General features: G+C 35.6%; 1 protein-coding gene across 3 annotated transcripts in view; it reads left to right on the forward strand.

The window, feature by feature from the left end:
- Positions 1-24,103, forward strand: part of LOC128882785 (activin receptor type-1) — a 177,121-nt gene extending 153,018 nt beyond the window's left edge. For 2 of the 3 annotated variants that reach the window (XM_054134525.1, XM_054134526.1), the window contains exons 7-8: positions 21,062-21,293; positions 21,761-24,102. In XM_054134525.1, coding sequence (XP_053990500.1) covers positions 21,062-21,293; positions 21,761-21,898 — 370 coding nt within the window. In that variant the 3' untranslated portion in view covers positions 21,899-24,102. Of the gene's footprint in view, positions 1-21,061; positions 21,294-21,760 lie in introns of all 3 variants that reach the window. The other variant, XM_054134528.1, reaches the window with a different exon arrangement.
- Positions 24,104-24,111: the final 8 nt, after the last annotated feature.

Below are 24,111 nucleotides of genomic sequence, written 5' to 3' on the forward strand. Positions count from 1 at the left end.
ATTTTCACTGATTCACATAATCTCTTGATTCTCTATTTTTCTTGGCATCCTGTGAAGCCTGTGAATCCTGAGCCCATAACCTGTTGATTTTAGGACGGTGGGCAGGATAAGGAATACACGCTCCAGTACTTTTTATTGAATTTACTATTAACTCTATCGCAGTAGAAAACAACGAAGAAGTACACACGATCTACATTCCGAGAGTTCGATATCATAGAGCGCTACTAGCTCCGTCTAAAGTTAACATTGATGCGACTGTCAGTAGTAGCTTAAATTCCTTTATATATTTCCCATATTATTTACGTAAATAACCAAATATATCAATAAACATGATGAGAGAGCTGAGGAGAACACACGGTAATACAACGTCCTGCAATAATTTCATTTATTTTTAATCGACTTCGAAAATGAGGAAGTTACTCAATTCAACATGGTTTTTTTCTTCTTTTTTTTATAGGTATGTTCGCTGATTACACCGAAATGGCTTGAGTAATCGGGTTGCAACCTTTTATATCTGGTAGAGGATCACTGCCACTTGGTCTCATAAAAAACATTTGACCTTTTTTCCATTTTCTACCACTTTTATTGCAAAAAGAGTACTATTTCACGTACGTTCGGCCCGAAATCGATGAAACCCCTTACGCTGGCGAACAGGTTTTCGCGATGACCTCATGTGCAACCAATGTTTCTAAATTTTTTAACCGATTTCGAAAAAAGGAGTTCCACATCATCTTCTACCTTCTTCTATATATAAATAAAATTGAACTATTTGTATGTCTGTCAGTTTGTTCCAGCTAATCTCCGGAACTACTAAATCGATTTTAAACATTTTTTCAGTAATTTAAAGCTACACTATCCCTGAGTAACATAGGCTATGTGTTATTTTGATAAAAATACGTTTTCAATTTAAAATCTCAACATTTGTAAATAAAGTTGTGGCATCGTTTTACTCACAATAAGGAATATCGGTTGAAACAGTTAAGTTACGGAAAACAAGAGACCTATTCACCTATTGATTCATGAAGAAACGAGCGGTTGAATAGTCAGTCGAACGTGAACAACATAAAATAAATAGTATTCCACGCGGGTGAAATCGCGGGGTGCAGCTATACCGAATAAGAATAGTATTCCACGCGGGTGAAACCGCGGGGCACAGCTAGTCTGTTATAAAGCTATAACTCTAAAGCTATCGGCCGTATGCAAAATTGTTAATATGGAAAGTGTATGGTAAAATGGGGCGCATGTTTCAGCGAGAAGAAATTTTTGTTAACTTTGTTATTTTACGAGATATGATGGTCAAGTTTCGTCTTTCTAATGGAACCATATATATATTTTGTTTCGGATTATTTGATAGTACTATTCAAAACGAATACACCTACCTGTCATGATTTGGGGGTCAAAAGTGTCCTTAGACCGATTTCGATTTGCACAGTGTATATATTCGATAGGTTATCAAAAAAGACTAATCTGTGCCAAATGTTAAGTCCCTATCTCGTATGGTGGGGGAGTAAACAGGAAAAAACAAAAATCACGTTTTTGACTAATTTCTCTCATTCTGTTGCATGAAGAATATTTAAAAAAGTCAGAGATACTTCAGTTAGCGAGTTACATATTCCGGAATTTTTTCAGATTTTTCAATTCAATATCCAAGCTGTAAAAAATAAAAAACGCAAAAAATTATGAAAAATGTCGGTTTCGATCGAAGGAATCTCAGAACCACGATTATATAATTACAGGAAGTGTATATTATTGTTATTATTATCCTCAATTGTTTTCTTAATTTTGGGTAGGTGCGCCGTAGTTTGAAAAACCAAAAATCGAGTTTTTTAACTGTTTTGGTGTGTTAGAGTAACTTGTATACAGAATTTCTGTATACTTTTTATGAAATACATCATTCTTAATGTTTTGACATTGATCAAAACAATGTTGGTATTAAGAAAACTAAATATTTAACAATTACAACTTACACTTTGTACAATATCTTCAGAACTACCATACGTTAATTTCAACAACGTCGCTGGCTCAAGTAGTAAGGTACCCGGCTTTTAAATCGCTGCGTACTTTTTGAGCGTAGGTTCGAATCTCCAGTGGATCTATATTTTTGAATTTATATTAATGTAACAATGATAAATACTTATTTACAAGTAATAAAAATATATTTTTATAATGTTTTAACATGCAAGAAGAATAATTTTTGAGCGCTCATGCCACCGCTTCTCTTGTCAAGTATCTTGTCAACCACGATATTATTTAACACGTCTTATACTAAACTAATATATGAAATTGATTTTCAAGTCACTTATCTCTAATTTGTAATTAAAATTCAGCAAAAATTGTGTCGTTATGCTTAATCCTCCTCACTGTCTTCGTTGATAACAGCTATCACTTCTTCAGTGTTAAATATTTTGCTGAGTATTTCTGCAGACTGTACAATTTTTTATTGATATCATTGGTCCAAACATCGGAATATTGTGTAGAATAGTATGTTTTCTAAATAACGTCTTCAGAAAACGTTTAAATTTGGTTATAGGACTTTGCGACGAAATTGCTGGAAATGTTACATGTCGACTATTAAATTTTTATTTTTTTTTTATTTCGTCGCAAGGAATGTGTTTGAGATGGTTTTACCATCCCGAAATCTTTCTAATCGAACACAAACGTAGCCTTTGTCGGTAGTTCATAAAATCATTTATGAAAAAGAATACACATTCCTTCAATAAATGATATTTCATATCCGGGAAAAACCCTAGTTGATGTTCTCGGGTGGTATCTCATTGATTTTTATCTATTGTATGATATGTCCGATAGTTTTATATATTTTTCTATGTTATGTCGCATTACATAATTAAGCGCATTATATTCACAAGACGCAACACGTACATACTATTTTACAATGATTTCCCCGCGGCGCGACGCTGCCAGGGTGTAGGTGGCGTGACGACGTTGATTTCAAGGAGGGAATGTGTATTCTTTTTCATAATTGATTTTATAAACTACCATCAAAGACTAGGTTTGTGTTCGATTAGAAAGATTTAGGGATGGTAAAACCATCTCGAACACATTCCTTGCGACGAAATAAAAAAAAAATTCATTTATTGGCATGTAATAGAACCAATCGGAACGATACCTTTTCCATCACGTTGTAGACGCTTTCGCGATGATCATATTTCCAATAATTTATGAATTTTTTTATTGTTGATAACTATTGTTATTGCAAAATTCTTATTATATCATGTAACTTAGCGAGGCATTTACCGTTCGCAATCTGGAGACGTGGTAGCGTCCCAACGCCAAGTACATGAAAAATGATACATCACCGCATATAGCTGGCGCTGGAGCTATTGCGTATCTTTTACTCGTGAACCTGCTATTCCAACCTAACCTGAAACATCTTTCACTAATATCTTATCACAACTGTAATATTTTCTAAGTTTAAAAACATTTTTTTTATGTAAACCGCATATAAGCTTCCGAATAAAATCAAAAACAATAAAAATCGGCCACATATACAGAGATATCATAATATTATGTCGTGATTTTGTCAGAAACGGTCGATTTTTCGTAGGATTTTTCCTTTTCCTTTCGTCAACTCTAAAGCGTCTCACAGACTGCTCTGACGTGACGTGGATCACGTCAGACACGAAGCGGTGTCAGATTGGTGCCTGCACGTAGCTCATGAAATCAACTGACGATGCCGTACAACGGTTGGTTTTATGAGCTACGCGCAGGCGCCAATCTGACACCGTTTGGTCTCTGAGGTGGGCCCACGTCATGTCAGAGCAGTCTGTGGGACACTTTAGCCAATAAGAGCTAAGCTAAAGCCGAGTGTTCCTTGGTTGACTCTCGAAATCATTCGGTTCGGCATGGCTCGTCAGAAACAGATGTCACCATTCATAACCTGGCAAGTGTCAAATATTTTACACTATTGCATTATTAATTATATTTATATCAGCAAAATGTTTTCAATTTAGACTTTTTATGTAGGGTTTAATAACAGATTGCAGCCAGTGTTGTAAAGTGTTGATCAATCTTGACTACAAGGTTAGTTGCCAAAATCTGAATTGCCAAATACATTTATTCTAACAGAAAACTGTTTCTAATATAGATCCATACAGTCGCGATTAAATCGTCATAGCGATAAGACGTGTTTACGCGAAGTGTCAAACTATCTCTGTCTTACGTGTTTACGTTATTTCGAGTGCGAGTGCGAGTTCGAAAGAGAGTAAATTTGCCTATTGGCAAGTTTAGATTCCCAACGGCACAAATGACTAATCTCCGATTAAAAATCACTAAAGATGGAGAAAACTACACTGTTGCCAAACATCAAGCCAATAAAAATAAAAATAATAATTCCATCTCAAACTTAATGGATATCGATAAACCGTCGAGTAGTGGTTTAAATCAAGCTGCACCCAAGAAACAAAAAACTAATCCACCTTCAAACCTTATGATTAGCGACGCAGAAACACTTCACGATAAATGGTTAACAGACATAACTATTGAAAACCCTTACAATATACTATCAGAAATCACAGACGAACCAATAGAAAACACCACGACAGAAACAACTCAACTTCAACCAAAACCTCCACCAATATACGTCGAGGCTCAAATTATTGAACCTCTTATGGAACTTCTCAAAGAAACTGCAAATGAAAACTTCACGCTAAAACAGTTAAAAGATAACCACGTCAAAGTTCAAGCCAACTCCACCGAAATCTACAGCAAAGTTGTTATAGCCCTGAAAGAGAAAAATGCGAATTTTCATACGTATCAACTAAAGAAAGACAAAAGTTACAAGGTAGTACTAAGAGGAATGCACCCTAAAAGAAATCCAAGTACAATTACTAGCGAACTAAAAAAATTCAGCCACCAGGTAAGACGGATAAATAATATAATAAAACACTACACAAAGCAACCGCTACCACTTTTCTTCATAGAACTCGAACCGAGCGATAACAATAAAGAAATTTTTAAGATCGATAGACTACTGAACACTATAGTATCTTTTGAACCTCCAAGAACTAAAAGAGACATCCCACAATGTTCACGCTGCCAAGCCTACGGTCATACCAGAAACTAGTGCGATAGAATTCCCGCGTGTGTTAAATGTGCAGGTAAACACTGGACTTCGAATTGTCCTATCGTAGGAAAAATAGATAACCTAAAATGTTATAATTGCCAGGGAAATCATCCTGCTAGCTATAAAGGTTGTATAATACGTAAACAATTACAGCAAAAATTATATCCTAAACTTAAACAGAAAATAGTCACAGTGAACGTTAACAACAACAACACTATCACGACCCAGCAGTCTTCTATACATACAAAAACCTATGCTAAAGCAACTCGAAATCAGGAAATTCTAAACGAAATCAGAAATCGTTTCCCACTTTACAAAACCACGAATCAGCATCAGACTCAACAGAAATTAAACACCTGCTAATAAACTCAATTAAAAATACAGAACTAATAACAAATATGCTCATTGAACAAACTAAATTGTTAAGTCAATAGTCGCAACAAATTAACACAATGATAGAACTTATCACACGCATGCGTAACAGTATTAACAAATAAAATGGATACTACATTAAACATTAAACATTGCAATTTGGAACGCAAATGGGCTACAACAAAGATTACAAGAATTAAAAATCTTTCTACAAGTTAATAAAATGGATGTAATACTTATTCCAGAAACACATCTTACTACTAAGAATTACGTTAAAATGCCATCTTATAATATCTGCGATGCTAAACACCCATCCGGCAAAGCACGGGGTGGATCAGCTATAGTTATTAAGCAAGATATTAAACACTTTCTTCATCAAAATACCACTGACACGCATATACAAGCTACTGCTGTCACTATTAACACAGTTCATGGAAATATTACACTAGCTGCAGTTTACTGTCCTCCAAAACACAAAATATCAGTACAGCAATATTCAAATTTTTTTCAAACATTAGGGAGCAAATTTATTGCCGGCGGAGACTATAACGCGAAACACGTTTTATGGGGCTCTAGAATAAATTCACCTCAAGGTAAAATCCTAGAACAAACAATAAGGATACTATCATTAGACACACTGACCACTGGCGAACCTACATACTGGCCGTCAGCCTACAACAAAGCTCCCGACCTATTGGACTTCGCAATAACCAAAGGATTAAACAAATTGCATTTTAAAATTAAATCTTGCTTAGATCTTAGTTCTGATCGTTCTCCGATTTTAATAAACTAACTATATAAATCTATCCTCACAAAACCAACGCCATATTTGCATAATCGTAACACAGATTGGAGTACATTTAAACAATCCCTGGAAGAAAACATAAATTGCAATGTACCTTTAAGAACTCCTGAACAAATAGAATTAGCAGTAATAGATCTCACCGACAAAATCCAAAATGCAGGATGGATAGCCACCAAACAAATCGAAACTAAAAGGAAATTCTACACATATCCAGAATACATAATGAAACAAATAAAACTTAAACGAAAATTAAAATATATATGGCAAAAACAAAAAACTCCGTATAACAAAAAAAAACTAAACCAAATCACGAAAGAAGTGAAGAAATTATTCAAAATTACTGTAACGAAGAGTTTTATTCTTACATTTCAAACCTCTCTCGTAATGACGACACCAACTACTCACTATGGAAAGCTTGCAAAAGACTAAAGAGGCCAGTGGTCTCTTTACCGTCTATTAAAAAAGCAGACTCTAGTTGGGCAAAAAGCACACTCGAAAAAGCCACCACTTTTGCCGAACATTTACAAAATACATTTAAATCAAATATTTCAAATACCTCTATAATAAGTTCAAATATAACTCCATTCATCGCGTTTGACACTAATCTCAATCAAGATATAACAAAAACCACAGTAAACGAAGTAAAAAAACTAATTGCAGATATCAAAATTAAAAAGACTCCTAGTTTTGATTTAATCAGTGGAAAAATAATGAAGGAACTCCCACCAAAAGCAGTAAGAATGCTTACCATAATCTTTAATGCGGTACTAAGGATCAAGTATTTCCCTATAAACTGGAAATTAGCACAAGTAATTATGTTGCCTAAACCCGGAAAAGAACCACATCTACCAACGTCCTACAGGCCAATCTCGCTACTTCCCGTTATGTCCAAGTTACTAGAAAAAATAATTTTAACCAGGCTCAAAAAGATAATCACGGATACAAATTTAATACCGCTACATCAATTTGGTTTTAGAAACAAACATGCTACAATAGAACAAGTGCATAGATTGACAAACCAAATTACTCTTACCTTTGAAGAAAAAAAATATTGTACTGCTTTCTTTTTGGACATAGAGAAAGCATTTGATAAAGTGTGGCACGAGGGACTTTTATATAAAATCAAACAAAACTTTCCCATATCATTTTATGAGCTCATCAAATCATATCTAGAAAACAGAACATTTTTTGTTAAAATTCAGGATTCCACTTCGGTTATCTGCACTATTGAAGCAGGAGTTCCCCAAGGCAGTATCTTGGGGCCTATTCTATATACATTATACACTGCTGATATTCCTACTACACAAGAAACCACGCTATTTACATTTGCCGATGATACAGCTATTTTGGCCACACACCAAGACCCCAATACAGCAGCTTTCATTTTACAACAACACCTCCTAAAACTCGATGGGTGGTTAAGTAGATGGAAAATAAAAGTAAATGCTGATAAATGCAAACACATTACATTTACCTTAAAGAAAGGAATGGTTCCCCCTATAACGTTAAATAATGTCATAGTACCTCAAACCAAAATAGTTAAATATTTAGGAATGCATCTAGATTCGCGACTTACATGGAAACAACACATACGAACAAAAATAAAACAAATTCGTATCAAAAGAAAAGAAATGTACTGGCTTACCAGCAAATCCTCAAAATTAAATATGGAAAACAAACTGCTAATATATAAATCAATTATTAAACCCATATGGACCTATGGAATTGAAATGTGGGGCATGGCAGCAAAAAGCCACATAACAAAACTAGAAGCTGCACAATCCATTATATTTAGGACTGTGGTCAATGCACCATGGTATCTAATGGTAAAGATCTAAACGTAAGATCGGTAGCAGACGAAATAAGTTGGATAGCAAATAAATATAAAACAAGATTAGACGTTCATCCCAACAAACTGGCAAGAAATCTGTACAATACAAATATACCCAGAAGACTACACAAAAAACATCCGAAGGAACTTTTATCCTAACATGTTCTATCATGTAACATCAGGTGAATTCTAATGAGAAGTCATCTACGTAATAATATTTTGTTCACACATGCTAACACAGATTACCAAATGTCCTTACTGGACAAATTGTAATCACACTTGGAGCTAATTAATAAAAAAAAAAAAAAAAAAAAAAAAAAGATTCATACTACTAAAGTGTTTTTAATTTAGACTTTTTATGTAGAGCTTATAGAAACAAAGGGAACCCACATGCTTGGAGGTTGTTCGTTAACAAATTGCAGCAAGTGTTGTAAAGTGTTTATCAATTTTGATTATATTACGAGCCAGGGCGATAGCGACGCGCGTGTGAACTCAGCGAGTGGGGTAGATTTAAGAATAGAACCAATACGATGAATTAGTGTGTATCAATGGAGCCGAAGACTGAGGATAGAGTAGACAATGCAGACCACTCTGGCGCTAAGTCAGATAGTTGCAGAAATCGGTATCTCCCAGCGAAGGGTAACCATAGGTTTTGGTGTTTGGGTGTCTTGGTTATTGGAGACAAATGCAGACACCTCTGACGCGGAGTCAGCTAGCTGCAGGAATCGGTATCTCCCAGTAAAGGATAACCGTAGGGTAAGGTTCGAATTGTGAGATTGTTGGAAAAGTGCAGCGACTCTGGCGTGAAGTCAGATAGCTTGCAGGAATCGGTATCTCCCAGTGAAGGGGAACCGCAGTATAGGTTAAACCTGGAGTTCGGATTGAATACACAGAGCCTGAATCGTTTCGTTTATGTATATTACGCAGAGCTGGACGAGATCTGGAAAAAACCGAGACGAGACGATCTCGTCTTATTTCGGAATTTTGAGACGAGATCTCGAATCCCAAACCGAGACTCCGAACAATTTCGAGTCCTAAACCGAGATCCCGAACGATTCCGAATCCAAAACCGATCCCCGGTTCTCTGTGCCGGCCATGGAGTCTTCATCAACGTTCGTGTCCGATCGGTATTTGTCGACGACTTCCTCCCCACACGGTACCCAACCGGAATCTCGAATTCTATACCGAGATTGTTCGTTGTGTTCTATTAATTTGAATATTATTAAAAGACGGGAGATCCGCATATTATAAAAATAAAGTAGTCCAACCAAATATTATATATTAAATATTATACACATTAGATACGAAACCATTATACATTATATATTATATATTATACATTATATACAAAATACCACAAACTCAGGCCGGTCGCAAACATTTATATTTTCATATTTGCGCATAGAAAACAAATTTTCTTTACTCGTTCACATAATACGATGGTCGCTTTAGAGTTACCACATTGTCAGGAGTAGAAAATAGTCTTTCACTGTACACTTGGGTACACCTGGAACTCCTAAAATGTTCCGAGCTATCGCTGACAATTGTGGAAAAATGTTTTTGTTGTCTTTCCACCAACTCAAAATACACGTTTCTGATGGTTCAAGTTTCGTTTGAAAATAATTATGGCACTTTGTAATCGCAGAAACATCTGATGTTTCTGCAGTTTCTTCGCAGGAAATTGTATTTAAAAATTCGAAGAGGGAAGGTGCGTCAATTCTGTAGTTTTTAAATTTATGTGGTTTATTTTTATGCTTTAATCTAGCATTGACATTAACATAATACATACATCGAAGGTGTAGATGATGTTTGAGATGCTGTGGTAGTTGTATCGGAGTATTTGAGGACTGTGTCCTCCAATAATTTCCGTGCGTTTATTTTTGCATTTTCGTCCAATAATTTATCCTTCACACGAGGGTCCAATATCATAGAGAGTGTTAATAAGTCATTAGTATGTACAAACTGAAATCTATTGATAAGCCCATTTAATAAGTGATGGGGGAGACTATTATCTATTTCAGAGGTCTGATGTATTATTTCTTTTAGTGTTTTTTGTATGCCGTATACAATGGGTACATATCTACATAGGGTTGGGAAAGATTCTTCAGACATAATAAGCAATAACTGAATTTCCAATGTGCTATTTTTTATTTCAAAATCAGTGTTAACGTAGTGTAATGTTACACTAACGTAACACTGGTTTGCACGTGATGTCCATCCATCTGTGGTACATCCCACGATATGAACATTACCCTAAATAATTGAAATACGTTATATAACTATAGAAATAGAATAGAAAAGAGTCGTTTAGATATCAAATTAGAAAAGATGATACTAATAATTGTAATTGTAATATTTTATGTATTTATCATTACGTAAGAAATGCTAAAATCGGTTCATAGATGTTGTGAAATTTGTATCATAATGTGCTTACGTTGACTAAATCTTCAAACGGGCACAAGAAAAGGAGTTCCCGAATTTTACTCCGCTTCAATTAATCATCATCAAACGTCATCTACACCTTCGATGTATGTATTATGTTAATGTCAATGCTAGATTAAAGCATAAAAATAAACCACATAAATTTAAAAACTACAGAATTGACGCACCTTCTCTCTTCGAATTTTTAAATACAATTTCCTGCGTAGAAACTGCAGAAACATCAGATGTTTCTGCGATTACAAAGTGCCATAATTATTTTAAAACGAAACTTGAACCATCAGAAACGTGTATTTTGAGTTGGTGGAAAGACAATAAAAACATTTTTCCACAATTGTCAGCGATAGCTCGGAACATTTTAGGAGTTCTTCTATGGCCGTAATAGATTTTACACCGTCCTCGCGGATCTATATGCTTAATGTTGATCGAAAGGGAACTGAAGTCCGATCTGACTAAAGCGCAACTCTACAGACGATCGACGTGACTTTACCAAGTAACTCTTTCGTACTAATCCCCAAAGCAACGAAAATCATGGGTTTATATACCCCTAAATGTTAGTGGGGATCCGTCGTGATTTCCATATTTGGAAATCTGACGATTAGGATTTTCGTTGCTCCGAAGTGAGCAGTTGCGTTCCCTGGGAAAGGGTAGATAAGGAGTTTTCCCACGCAACGCGAGTCAAAGATGATATTAGGAGGATGGAGCTGCAGAATGCACTCCAGGGAGACCGGGCTCCAAATTCCAGAAGGGTAGATTAAATAAAATTAATGAACGCGAGCTTCGAAAAAACGGAGAGTTTCTGTATACGTAACAATTACAAGGTAAGTTGTCAAAATCTGAATTGCTAGATACCTTTACTCATACAGAAAACTGTTTTTAATGTAGAACCATGCCACGAAAGTGCTTTTAATTTAGATTTTTTATGTAGAGCTTGTGGAAACGGAGGGGACCCACAGAATTGGAGGTTGTTCGGAGAAAGTTGTAGATGTGAAGCATCTCGATTCGCATTTCAATTTACCAATAAACATCTTAGATTAATTTTTTATAATATAATACAATATATTGTGCGTAAGTAATAGTGGATCTCTTTCTTCATTTTCTCACTTCATCATTAACTTTTAAATTTCTTGTAACAAGAAAAAAAATATGCTGGTATTTATATTAATTCATAAATTAAAGGAAAAAATGTTTATAATTAATAAATTATATCATATGAAATATATATATTCACTTTTGTTACCTCATCTCCCCTTTATTTTTCTCTATTCAATTAAAAAAATAATAATTTTGACTATTTATGTAGAGCTTATAGAAATTGTGTGGTACACCTTGCACTGCCTAAGATGTTGAAAACATTATTTGAATTTCAAGATATAATAAAACACAATTTCACAGGATGAATAAATCTAAAAGGTCGTTGCAATAATTGTGATAGTTCAAATTCAAACACATAATAAAGAAAGTAAATATAACTGCTGTCAAACAAATTCTTATTGCGAAATTACTTTTGTTCGATCATAATAATAGTGGAACAACGAAGTGGAAAGTTTCTGCATCAAAGCAATACCTACTACTACAATACAAATGGGGGATCACTGTTACAAGTTTAAGGCAGCGATTTTCTACAACGGTAAAAGTACTTTCGATGGTCATGACACAAGTATGGTAAGGGTTAAGGGCACAACATGGATAGCTGTTGATGATTTACGAGTAGAAAAACAAGTTTGACCACGAAATGCTAAAAATGCATACATATTTTTCTTCGAAAGGTGTTGTCACGTTCGGCAGTTCAGTGCGGACGAACCGTCACGAAGAGTGCCCCGATTTCAGTCGGGTGCCAGCCTCGCGTCGTAGGGTAGGCTTTCGGAGCGACGAACGCGTTATAATGTTCGGATCCTGGGGTGTTCGGTCGGTCTCGCAGTGTTTCGCACGGGTGGTCTACAGACGTTGGTCGTTTCGGTGCAGTACAATTACTCGAAGGTAGGGTTATCCGCTTGCTAGTAGACACAATGAACAACCACAACAATAGCCGACCATCATTGTAGACTTTATGGCGGTGACCCCCTCAGCGAAAGCGGTTGTATGGGTGAAAATGTGTGTGCCAAGAAGAAACATCCCATTTAAACGTTTCGAAAAATGAAGTAAATTTGTACATACCTTTTCATCAGGTGGATAATTTTGATCCGGTAACTGCTTTTTAACATAAGTGTTAAAAGTGGGGCCATTCAACGTTTAAACACTTCTGAACTCTTAACAACAAATTAGTGAAGAAACATTGGTGCTAGTGTTTGACAATTTGAAGAAAAAAGTCGACAAGGAATTAACCACACGCGATGAAGTCTTCTACATTTAGTAGCAGATGTTTTCGTGATGTTCCCGTTTGCAAAAATTGATGGAGACTGTCATTGTTTAAAACCATTGTTGCTGCAAAATTCGATGCTGCGATGAATCCTTTCACATTTAGTTCCAGATGTATTTCTGATGATTCCATGTGCAACTATACAGGATGTCACAAAAATGTTGGAGGTCCTTGAAACGGGTGGTTTCGGGAGGTGATTTGAAGCAACTTTTTCCTTAGCGAAAATGTTATTCAAGGCTTCGTTAAGGAGATATCAATAGAAAACCTGGTCCAATCAGAGCGCTCGTACGCGAACAGGTGACTCACGTCCCCGTGAGCGCACGGGGAAGCAACAGTTTCAACGAAGAACAGTTTTAAGAAGTTTTAAAAAGTGGTTAATCTAATATGTCAATAAAATCAACAAAAAATGTTCAGCCGATAACGAAAATTGTTGTCATTCCATGCCGTTTGGGTACGGCGCTCGTACCCACAGGACGTTGAGTGGATACAGCATATATGTATAGAATATATAATTCTATTAAGCTTTATTTTGGAAAGGAACGGATTTTTATATATGTAACTCACAGTGCGCGTCGTGATAGATTCGCATACCGGAATCCCCAATTCACGGAAACCAAAGTCCCTAGAACTCCGGTGGTGGAGTCAGTATCTGTTTTCTCCGGCGGCGTGACGATCCATCCATTCGCTCAGTACGCCGCACCGCGGATGGCGGCAGAGCCTCAGCCTGCCGTGGTGGAGGCGCCACATATGTGGCGCTCAGCGCGAAAGGGTTAAAGACTGCATTAATCCCTTAACCTACGATTTAAACGTTTCCAACAGCTTGGGCTCAAAACGTAAACAAGATCGCCCAGCCTTCGAGACATTCAACGAGTCGGCAAATCGGACCTAAGTTGCGCAGGACTTACGTAATGTAAGTACATGTGTAAACTACGAGTGGTTTAATTTTGTGAAATATTTGATAAGTAATTACAACCTGATGTAATAATTGTGGTAGATATACAACAAGACGTTTATTATCAATCAATAAAATATAACATAAATCAATAACACTTATCTCTAGTTCCTGAATAAATTAGCAATTCACATAATTAGCATTTATAGAAAAATCAATAACAAAAAATTAATAATCGTCAATGGTGAGATATTACAAATCGCGACCGTCGTACCACTGGCCATGCCCGTAATGCTTACATTGTACAAGGGGCTATGCCCGTAATATTTACATTTGGCCTAAATACAAGACTACGTGTCTCACACGTAGTTGTAGATTAAGAAGTTAATTGTGTGCACGAATCATGGCTAGACGTGACGCCTTTAAATATACAGCTGGAACAAAATTCTTGGAAGGGATTGCAGAAACGAGGAACAAGTAGAAGCAAATGCTTTAAATATTTCTGTAATACACTTTGACGTAAATGAAATCATGGACACCATAACTGGTAAAAGTACGAACTGCGAAAAGTTTAGAGAAATATTAGAACATTTGGAGTACAAAGAAACTATTAACAAGAACGATACAGAACAAAATATACAAGAAGAAGAGGAACAAAAAGGAGAAGTAGATGAGACTGTAGTGTGTATAACTACCGTTTTAAGATCCTCTACCATGACATGAAAACAAAAATATACCGTTCCATTAAAAAAATGAAGGTAATCTTCAAATGTAAAAAGTACCTCCACCTGCAGGAAACTATTATTCCCATCGGATGGTCCCTTTCGTACTGTGCAATTTTATTTTAGCAAATATTTCTGTGAAACTTATAGTACTCTATATATCGATAACGAAGCCTCAAATCGCAAAATGGTAAAGGACTTTTCGAGTTTTCGATTTATATTGTGTAGGCATTTTTAGGGCGGTCTGTATCTTTGCCGCTCGGCAAGTGACAAGCAGCTATCGTGATATTCGTCGATGCACATTTTAGCGACTGTCTTGCGGCAGGACAGTTCGTGTTTGGCTTTGGCAGTGAACGCACACCGAAGGATTTCGAATAAAATACTTTTTGTACGGCATTGAAGCAAATGTATATTTGACCACCTAATACAAAATCTCAGAAGTAGGATTCGGACGATTTTGGCGATAGCACGCGAAAATTCGAATTTTTTCCTTTTTTTTCCCTGTTTTGTTTGCGGTTATCAAATTTTAGTCCCAGTTAGTGTTAGGAAGTGACTTTTACTGATATTATCATTGGACATTTGGTGACATTTAGTGACATATAGAGTGATTAACATAGGTGAACTTTGACAGTTTGTTCGTCATTATTTGTATCTACGGCTCACAATTGTTGACAAGAGAAGGAATTTGAGCAATTTGACCATCGTGGACTTGAAGGAACTCCTTCGAGCTAGAGATTTAAGTGTCTCCGCCAGCAAAAACGAGCTGATTGCCCGCCTAATCGCCGCTCATCCAAACACCGAAGATGCAATCTAGGAGCAAATCGGGAATGACCGTCTTGAAAGCGCCCAGGCCTCGACGTCGATGGAAACTGCAGGATGCCACGCGAATCGTTGACCGCACCCAGGACAGAAACGTCTCTTCCAGACAGGGAGGTAGAAATCCTTCGTTGGGAACGCGACTTGCTAAAGCGCGAATTGGGTTTAGTGCGGCGAGAAAGGAGCTTGTCGATAACACCCCAATCCATCGACAGCAGTGCAAGTTTGCAATCGACGACCATCATCAGAACGGACTTGTTGAGTGAATTTTTCGGACGCGGACGGCGATTTTGGCATCTGGGAACAGCAGGTGTAACGGCTATCAGCGATGTACCGTTTGGACGATTGCGCCACATCCACGATGATCATGCCCCGCCTCCAAGGAAAAGCCCTGAAGTGGTTCTACTCAAAACCGAGCTTGGGAACTCTGTTTATGGTCCCAATCTCTTTCGCAGTTCATGACGACAGCGGTATCACATTTAATTTAGCTATCACGGCAATGATTGATTCCGCCTCACCGGTCAGTTTGGTTAAACACGGTTTGTTACCGCCTACCCTTCGTTTCGATTTGCCAAAAGTTAGTAATTATTACGATAGAGTTAACAATACATTGGTAAAAATTAAGTTTTTCATTCTGCCTGACGACACAATGTCGTGTTTTGCTTTACTTGGCCACGATTTCATTTTATCTTCGTCCGCTCGAATTGCGATAGTGAATGCCTTTAGAATTGCGACAAATGATATTGAAAACCACGCGTTAAAAATAGAAAAATTTACCAGACAAATACTTCAAATAGAATATGTCGAAAATCCAGTTTCGGCTAAAGATTCGCTGAACTACGATCCTCGATTAGACACAAAAACAACGGAAAAGCTGAAAGAAATCTATTTTCGCGATCTCTATCGAGCAGATAACAGCGAATAGCGTCCGTATTCGGTCGAAGCAGTAATTTCCCTAAAAAATGACAAACCAGTTAGTTTTCGATCACGTGGGTTAGCCTTTACAGATAAAGAAAAACTGCGAACAATACTTGACGACCTACTTACAGAAGGTGTTATTAGATCGCATAACTCCCCTTACGCTAGTCCAATTGTCCTAATAAGAAAAAAGAACGGAGAAATTCGGTTATCCATAGACTACCGTGAAATAAATAAAAACACAACTAGGGGTAACTTTCCGGTACTACTAATTGACGATTACTTAGATCAGTTAAGAGACAAACAATATTTCACAAAACTAGAAATCGCCGATCTCGGCAAGTGGCAAGCAGCTATCGTGATATTCGTCAATGCACATTGTTAGCGACTGTCTTGCGGCAGGACAGTTCGTGTTTGGCTTTGGCAGTGAACGAGTGAACACACGCTGAAGGATTTTGAATAAATTACTCTTTGCACGGCATTGAAGCAAACGATTATTTCCTCCTACAATTGGTATGAAGATTTGATCCTGAAAAAGGTCCCACATATTTCTTAATATCCTGTATATCAGAATATGTTAAAATAGAAAACAATACATTATCATTAGTTATATGTATATGATACGGTCACCGTTCACTTGTAACTTCGTTTAATAAGAAAAAGATTGATACATACCTCATATTATTTTGCAACTATTAAATTTAAGGGGGTAGACACGGCATCTGACCTCTCCGGTTTGGCTGGTCGGTATTACAGCAGATTTTTCTGCGTAGAAATGGTAATACCCATAGAGACACGGCTGACCGATGAAAACGAGGTGGCGCTTTCTGCTGTTTATGAACGAAGCGAGAAACATAATTCGCTCTTAGCGAGCGAAAGTGAGATACATATAGTCTCTCCGATTCGTTTCGACCTCTCTTTCTCTCCTCTACTGGCTACTGACGCTCGGCATGTAAACAGAATCGACACCTCGGTTGGGTATACATTGTAAGTACGTATAACCAAATATTCAAGTCCGACCAGCTTCGAATCCGTCCAGAGTTTCGAAGCGTCGACGAAATAGGAAAAGACAGTTTGATGAAGAAGAAAGAGAGACTGATAAGGAATGTTTTTTAGGTGTCTGGCTCCGATTGTTTTGAGTTTTAGATATGTTTTAAAGGGCCGAAAAATAAGATATATCTATTTTTTATTTTGTCCCGTTTTCATATTTACCATCGTAAATACTTTTACCGTGGTAGAAAATCGCTGCCTTAAACTTATAACAGTGATTCTCCATTTGTATTGTAGTAGTAGGTATTGCTTTGATGCAGAAATTTTCCACTTTCGCTGTCGCCCTACTATTGTGATCGAACAAAAGTAATTTCGTAATAAGAATCTGTTTGGAAGCAGTTACATTAACTTTCTTTATTATGTTTGCATTTGAACTATCACAATTATTGCAAGGATCTTTCAGATTTATTCATCCTGTAAAATTGTGTTTTATTATATCATGAAATTAAATTAATTTTTCAAGATGTTGGGCAATGCAAAGTGTACCACACAATTTGTACTGATATTACAATATATAGAAAAAGAGATCAGTTTCAGTCCTTTAAGTTTTCAAAAGTACGCAGAATACATGGCAGAAAGTCTTGTTGCAAGAACCTGAAATGTTAAAGATAAAGTGAGAAAATTAAAAAAGAAATCCACTATTTGTTAATATATCTGTAATATTTTTAATATCTATAATCTAAATTCGTCCACTGTATATCTATAATATTTTTAATATATATAATCTCAAATAATCCATTTGTATACACACACTCTTTATTTTTTTAATTGAATTGAGGAAAAGAAAAAGAGAGGCGGTGAAGAAAGTGAATATAAAAAACTTAAAAAAAGTAAAAAAATTACTCCAAGTACATTAAAAAGTGGAGGACTCAAGGAGTTATCATTGAAAAATAGAAGATCTCCATAAAAAAACTACAAGAAAGTAGAAAAAGATGTGAAATCGAAATGAGCTGCCAGATGATTTGCCAGATGATCCCATAGTTCCACTATAAAACTGAATATGGCAGTCAAAACATTTAATATTATTAAATGTTGTTAAATTCACATCCAATATAGACTTTAGCAATACAAGTTGTATAGTAATAATTTACGGTGTATATTAATTCATTGAAAGTAATACGTGTCCACATATTTATGAGCGAGGGTGTACATATAATATTAATGCGCAAAAATGTAAGAGGCAAACACAGTATACAATACATCAATAGATTCAGAAACAAATATATGTTCTTCTTAATTATTATATAAACTGTAATTACTTTTAAAATAATGTTATAAAAAAATTATTTTTTTTACAAAATTTAGGGTTAGATTTGATATGCAGATAGGAAACATGAAACTTTTTCTTAAAAAGTTTCCTTCTATTTATGATTGTTTCGGAGATAGCCTATTGCAGCTGAAACTTTATATCGTTTCACACCCAAAATATGAAAACGGGACAAAATAAAAAATAGGTATATCTTATTTTTCGCTCCTTCAAAACATATCCAAAAATCAAAACACTCAGAGAGACCTACAAATACTTGGATTCTGCAGATGTATTTTATCGTATTCTTTCTCTACTTTGGATACTCATATTATTAAATATTAACAAGATCACATTGAATCATGACCAGCCCCGGATGTATTCAAGCTTCCTCTTTCGAATGAGCCCACATTCAGCCTAAAATATGCTAATATAAGGACGAAACGCGAAAAATCACGGACCCCTTTTACCCCCATTTTTGTCGGTAATGTCACCTCGCTGCATTACCCGTGTCTTCCCCCATAAGAAGTCTTTATGATAAATTATCGTACTATTCGTGTTAATTAGTTATAAATTTTATAGTTGTGCAGAATAATTTCGTGGTAATTATAGAGAACAGGTACATCCTCACCGCTTTCGATGATTTTTAAATATGTTATAGAAATTAACATTTTGAATAACTTTTTCCTATACATATAACCGTCACTCGGCCTCAGTTTCCGAGATATTGGCAAAAGTATTTTGTAATATTTGACTATACGTAGCTACGCAAGGCTCGCGTAACAGGCCGCTGTTTCTTGTTTACCTTTTTTGTAAACGCACTACAACGGTTCCAATTTGTCCTGTAGTTCGTATTATGACGAAACTTTATTTGTACAGTAAAAAAATGGGGGTGCGGAGGCTAGCCGCCGTTCGAGGGTTTAGGGGCTAAGCCCCCAATATTGAGTACTGCAACGCACCATGCTGGTGTGTACGGGTTAGCTTGAGGGGTGTTTATATACTGGCCTTCAGAAAAATGGAGACAGATTTTTCAAAACGTCATAAATATGGAAGTTTTCAACCGAGTTTCGTGAAACTTCGTCAGGAGTAGTTGTGAAGTGTCCTCTGGCTGTGTGCAAAGTTGCATTGATGAGAGTTGATGCGAATGGGTTAATTCACCTCCGTAAGGGGGGTGGTGGTGAAAAACGGCACTTCTGAAGGGGCCAGGAGTGACGGAAAGGGTTTAAAAAATGGAAAAAAAACCTTTGGGCCGACTCTCCTTAATCCCCTCTACGGAATGCACCCCCTGAAATCCCTCTCGGACAAACCTAACCCTTACATCTCTCCGCCCACTCTAAAATCCACAATTTTTTGGACGTCAGTCCCGAATTTGGGCTCAATCCATTCCCTGGAATCCCCTAATCCAGAAAATGCCAACGCCCACGCCGTATACTCCATAGGCACTCCGTGTGGGGGGGGGGGGGATAGGTCATCACTTTTCAACCCCCTCCGTGAAAGGACACTACCATACATCAGAGAGTGATGAAATTCACCAGGTTTGTTGTCGGTATACTAAGGATCAATGCTGAAAAGATCCCATTTCGAAAGATGCCCCTGGAGCTGAACGGGGGCGGGCCAAATTATTGTTTCTATTTCTTATTATATTTATGATTTATTCATATAAGTTTGACAATATTTATTTAGCGTTTTAAAAATATTTAGGTCACATTTTGACGTAAAATACATACAAAAATAGTTTTATTGTTTTTGACAATGAAGCAGCCGAACAAAAAATTTAAAAAAAATTGATGACACTGCTTGTTATTGTACTTTATCAGGGAACCAAACAGTAGAATAGCATGATTTCATATTTTTGAGAAAAAATTGTTTTTCCGATTTTGTTGAGCTTTTTCATTTTTTACGGCCACAGTTTGCAACAAAAAAATTTGAAAAAATTCTTAAAAATGTGCCTTAGAATCCAAAATGTGTCAGATTTTTTTCAGAATTTTAGAATGCATTTGAGACCGGAAAATGCGCCGAAAAGCGTAAAATCTATTTTACCCTATAACTACCCTCACGGGCAAGCCAGAGGGTTAAAATTTTACTCAGAGGGGTTTTTCTTGGTCAGTTTTCGAATGATTCAAGAGCCATTGAAAAAGCTCTAAGGGCAGTTTTGACCATCTTAATCGGCTAGGCCCTTTGAACCGTTGTAGCGCGTTTACAAAATAGGTAAACAAGAAACAGCGACCTGTTATGCGAGCCTTGCGCAGCTACGTATAGTTAAATAATACAAAATACTTTTGCCAATATCTCGGAAATTGTGGCCGAGTGACGGTTATATGTATAGGAAAAAGTTATTCAAAATGTTGATTTCTACAACATACTTAATAAAAATCATTGAAATCGGTGAGGATGTACCTCTTCTCTGTAATTACGAATTTCGTATTAATTTACTTAAAATGGAAAAAACATATTTCATTTACAATATGAAGTTATCAATGATCAATGCCTTGAAGTATAATTAAAAGCTATTTTTAATATCTTTTCAGGATAAATATAGAATGTTTAGAAAACTTCAGACGAGCAGATATTTATAGTCTGGGTTTAATACTTTGGGAAGTTTGTCGAAGATGCATAAGTAATGGTGTTGCACTTGAATACATGGCACCATATTCTGAATGGCTTTCTAGCAATCAAGAACCGTCCATTGATGAAATGCGAAAATTAGTATGTTTGGATCATCATAGACCACCACTTCCTAATAGGTGGCATTCTGATTCTGTAATTATTTATTTAATTTTTTAATAATTAACGATTTTTAGTAATAAATTACGTACTTAATTATTCATATAAAATGATGGACATTGCTGTTAAATTATTAAATGAAAAATGATTTTTTATGAAAATATAATGAAAATTGAAAGATGTCACTTCAAAGGCGAAAATATAATTTTTTTATATTCTGTAGCTTCAATTAATATTAATTTGGATTTATACAGCTTGTTTTTATTGTGTCAGCAATATATATGCACTGTGTATATTTGTTAATTAAAAATGTTTACGTATTAAAAAAATTTTATTTATAATATTAAGTAATAGCCTTCGATATAGTTATATCAACACAAGAAAATAATAATTACAATTTTTTTTTCATTATACTTTTCCAATATTCAATTAGTGATATACACGTGTTATCAATGTTATCGTGTATTATTTAAATTTCACTGGCATTTACTTTTATTTTGCAGACGTTGGCTGGTTTGGGAAAATTAATGAAAGAATGTTGGCATGGGAAGTCTGCAGCACGTCTACCTGTTCTTCGAGTGAAGAAAACACTTGTTAAATTAGCAGCTAACGATACACGTGTTCATTTACCCCTTGATTAAGTAACATGTACAGGATTATGTATTATTTTACGCACGTATTTATTAGTACCAACTAAATAAGTTTTTTGGCGTGTTCTAGATTTATTTACTTTTGCGAAAATATTATAAAAGTATATGATACGTAGAATATTTTATTATTTTCAATTGTATGTTTAAAGTTTTCAACTTGTTTTATATAATTGTAATGTATATATCTATGGCTAACATAAGACATAAAGTGCCACTTGGTAAATAATCTATTTAAATATAATTAGAACATCATTTCATATTCATACCATTCATTTTAGCGTCGAAAATGACATAACAATACGCATTCTTTAAATTTTTAAATGTCACCAAGTGCCACTTTGTAAATGATTCATTTATTAGGTGTACAAATTAATTCGGTACCTTATTTCTTTTTTATTCTAAATTTATTAATAAAATTACGAGTACAGATTTTATTAACTTTATTTATTTATTTAACTTGATTTATTTAATAAAATAATTCCCATTATTTTCATATCAACTGAAGAAAAGAGTTTATCAGTTAAATGATATTGACGCAACCGGAATTACCGGAAAGCGATAATCTATTTACAGAATTTTCCAGATCAATGAATGGACCACATTCTTGATTTCTTTTGAGGCACGTGGTCTCATTAAATTCGCCTTCCTTGTTGCACTACCAATATGAGGTGTCTTCTGCTCCAATACATCACTCAGACGCACAAGTTATTGTTGATAGTAGTCTCAATAATAGTCTGATCAGTATCTAGTAGTTTATCTAGAGACGCAGTAGCGTCTCGACGCCAAGTACATGAAAAAATAGCCTCCCCGTATATGCCTGGCGCAGGCGCTACCGCGTATCTTTTACTCGAGAAAACGCGATTCCAACCTAATCCGAAACTTCTGTCATTAATATCTCGTCACGCCTGCTGTATTTTCTAAATCTGCAGACATTTTTCTCATGTAAATCGCACATAAGCTTTCGAATAAAACCAAAATCAATAAAATCGGTCCACGAACGACAGAGATATCGTAATATCATATCATGAATGTGTCAAAAACTGCAGCATTTTTCTTTTCCTTTGACAAGGAATTTTTCGTCAACACTTAGCCAATAGGACCTAAGGCCGTTCGTCGATTCGTCGACTCTCGGAATCAGTCGGCAAGGCTCGTCGGTCGGAATTGTAATATGGCTGTCACTCATGCCGCTCGTTCATTTCTAACCTGTAACTGTCAGTTTGGATTTGTGACATTTGATTTCTTGCAACAAGACTTTCTGACATTCATTCTGCGTACTTTTGAAAACTCAAAGGACTGAATCTGATATTGTAATATAATAAATTGTGCGTTAGAAATAGTGGACCTCTTTTTCCATTTCATACTTCATTTTTAACATTTAAGTTTGTTACAACAAGACTTTCTGCCATGCGTTATGTGTGCTTTTGAAAACTTAAGAGACTGAATCTGGTACTGTAATATAATAAATTGTGCGTTATTCATATGACATTAATTTTATTTGTAAATAACACATACAAACCTTATTTTACTTGCAAATTAATGTAGAGCTTAAGATAAAAATACATTTGTCTTTTATTATAGTAAGCATAGAGTCTACAATATACATAATGTGTCTAAAGCCAGATATAGGAAAGAGACCAGCTTCAGTCCATTAAGTTTTCAAAAGTATACAGAACGCATGGGAGGATGTCTCACTGCAAGAAATTTAACTGTTAAAGATGAAGCGAGAAATGAAAAAAAAGAAATCAACTATTTGTAACACATAATTTATTGTATTAGAATAAAGTTCAGAAGTACACAGAACGCGTGGCAGAAAGTCTTGTTGCAAAATATTCCATTGTTAAAGATAAAGCGAGAAATGAAAAAAGAAATTCTCTATTTGTAACGCACAATTTATCGTATTGCAATATCAGTTTCAGTCCTTAGAATTTTCAAAAGTACACACAATGCATGACAGAAAGTCTTGTTGTATTTAAATGTTACTGATAAAGTGATTACATTTTTTCTTTAATAAATTTCTTGCAATGAGACTATCTGCAATGCGTCCCGCGTATTTTTGAAACCTTAAAGGATTCAAACTGATCTCCCATTTTCTATTATATGAAGTCATTCACTATACAAATTATCTTTGTAAAAAGAACTGAAATCACCATACAAAATTTCAAAAAAGTAAAAAAATTACGCCAAGTACATGAAAAAGTGGAGGA

The sequence above is a fragment of the Hylaeus volcanicus genome, unplaced genomic scaffold, assembly GCF_026283585.1.
Source record: "Hylaeus volcanicus isolate JK05 unplaced genomic scaffold, UHH_iyHylVolc1.0_haploid 12183, whole genome shotgun sequence".
In the NCBI taxonomy this organism is placed as follows: domain Eukaryota; kingdom Metazoa; phylum Arthropoda; class Insecta; order Hymenoptera; family Colletidae; genus Hylaeus; species Hylaeus volcanicus.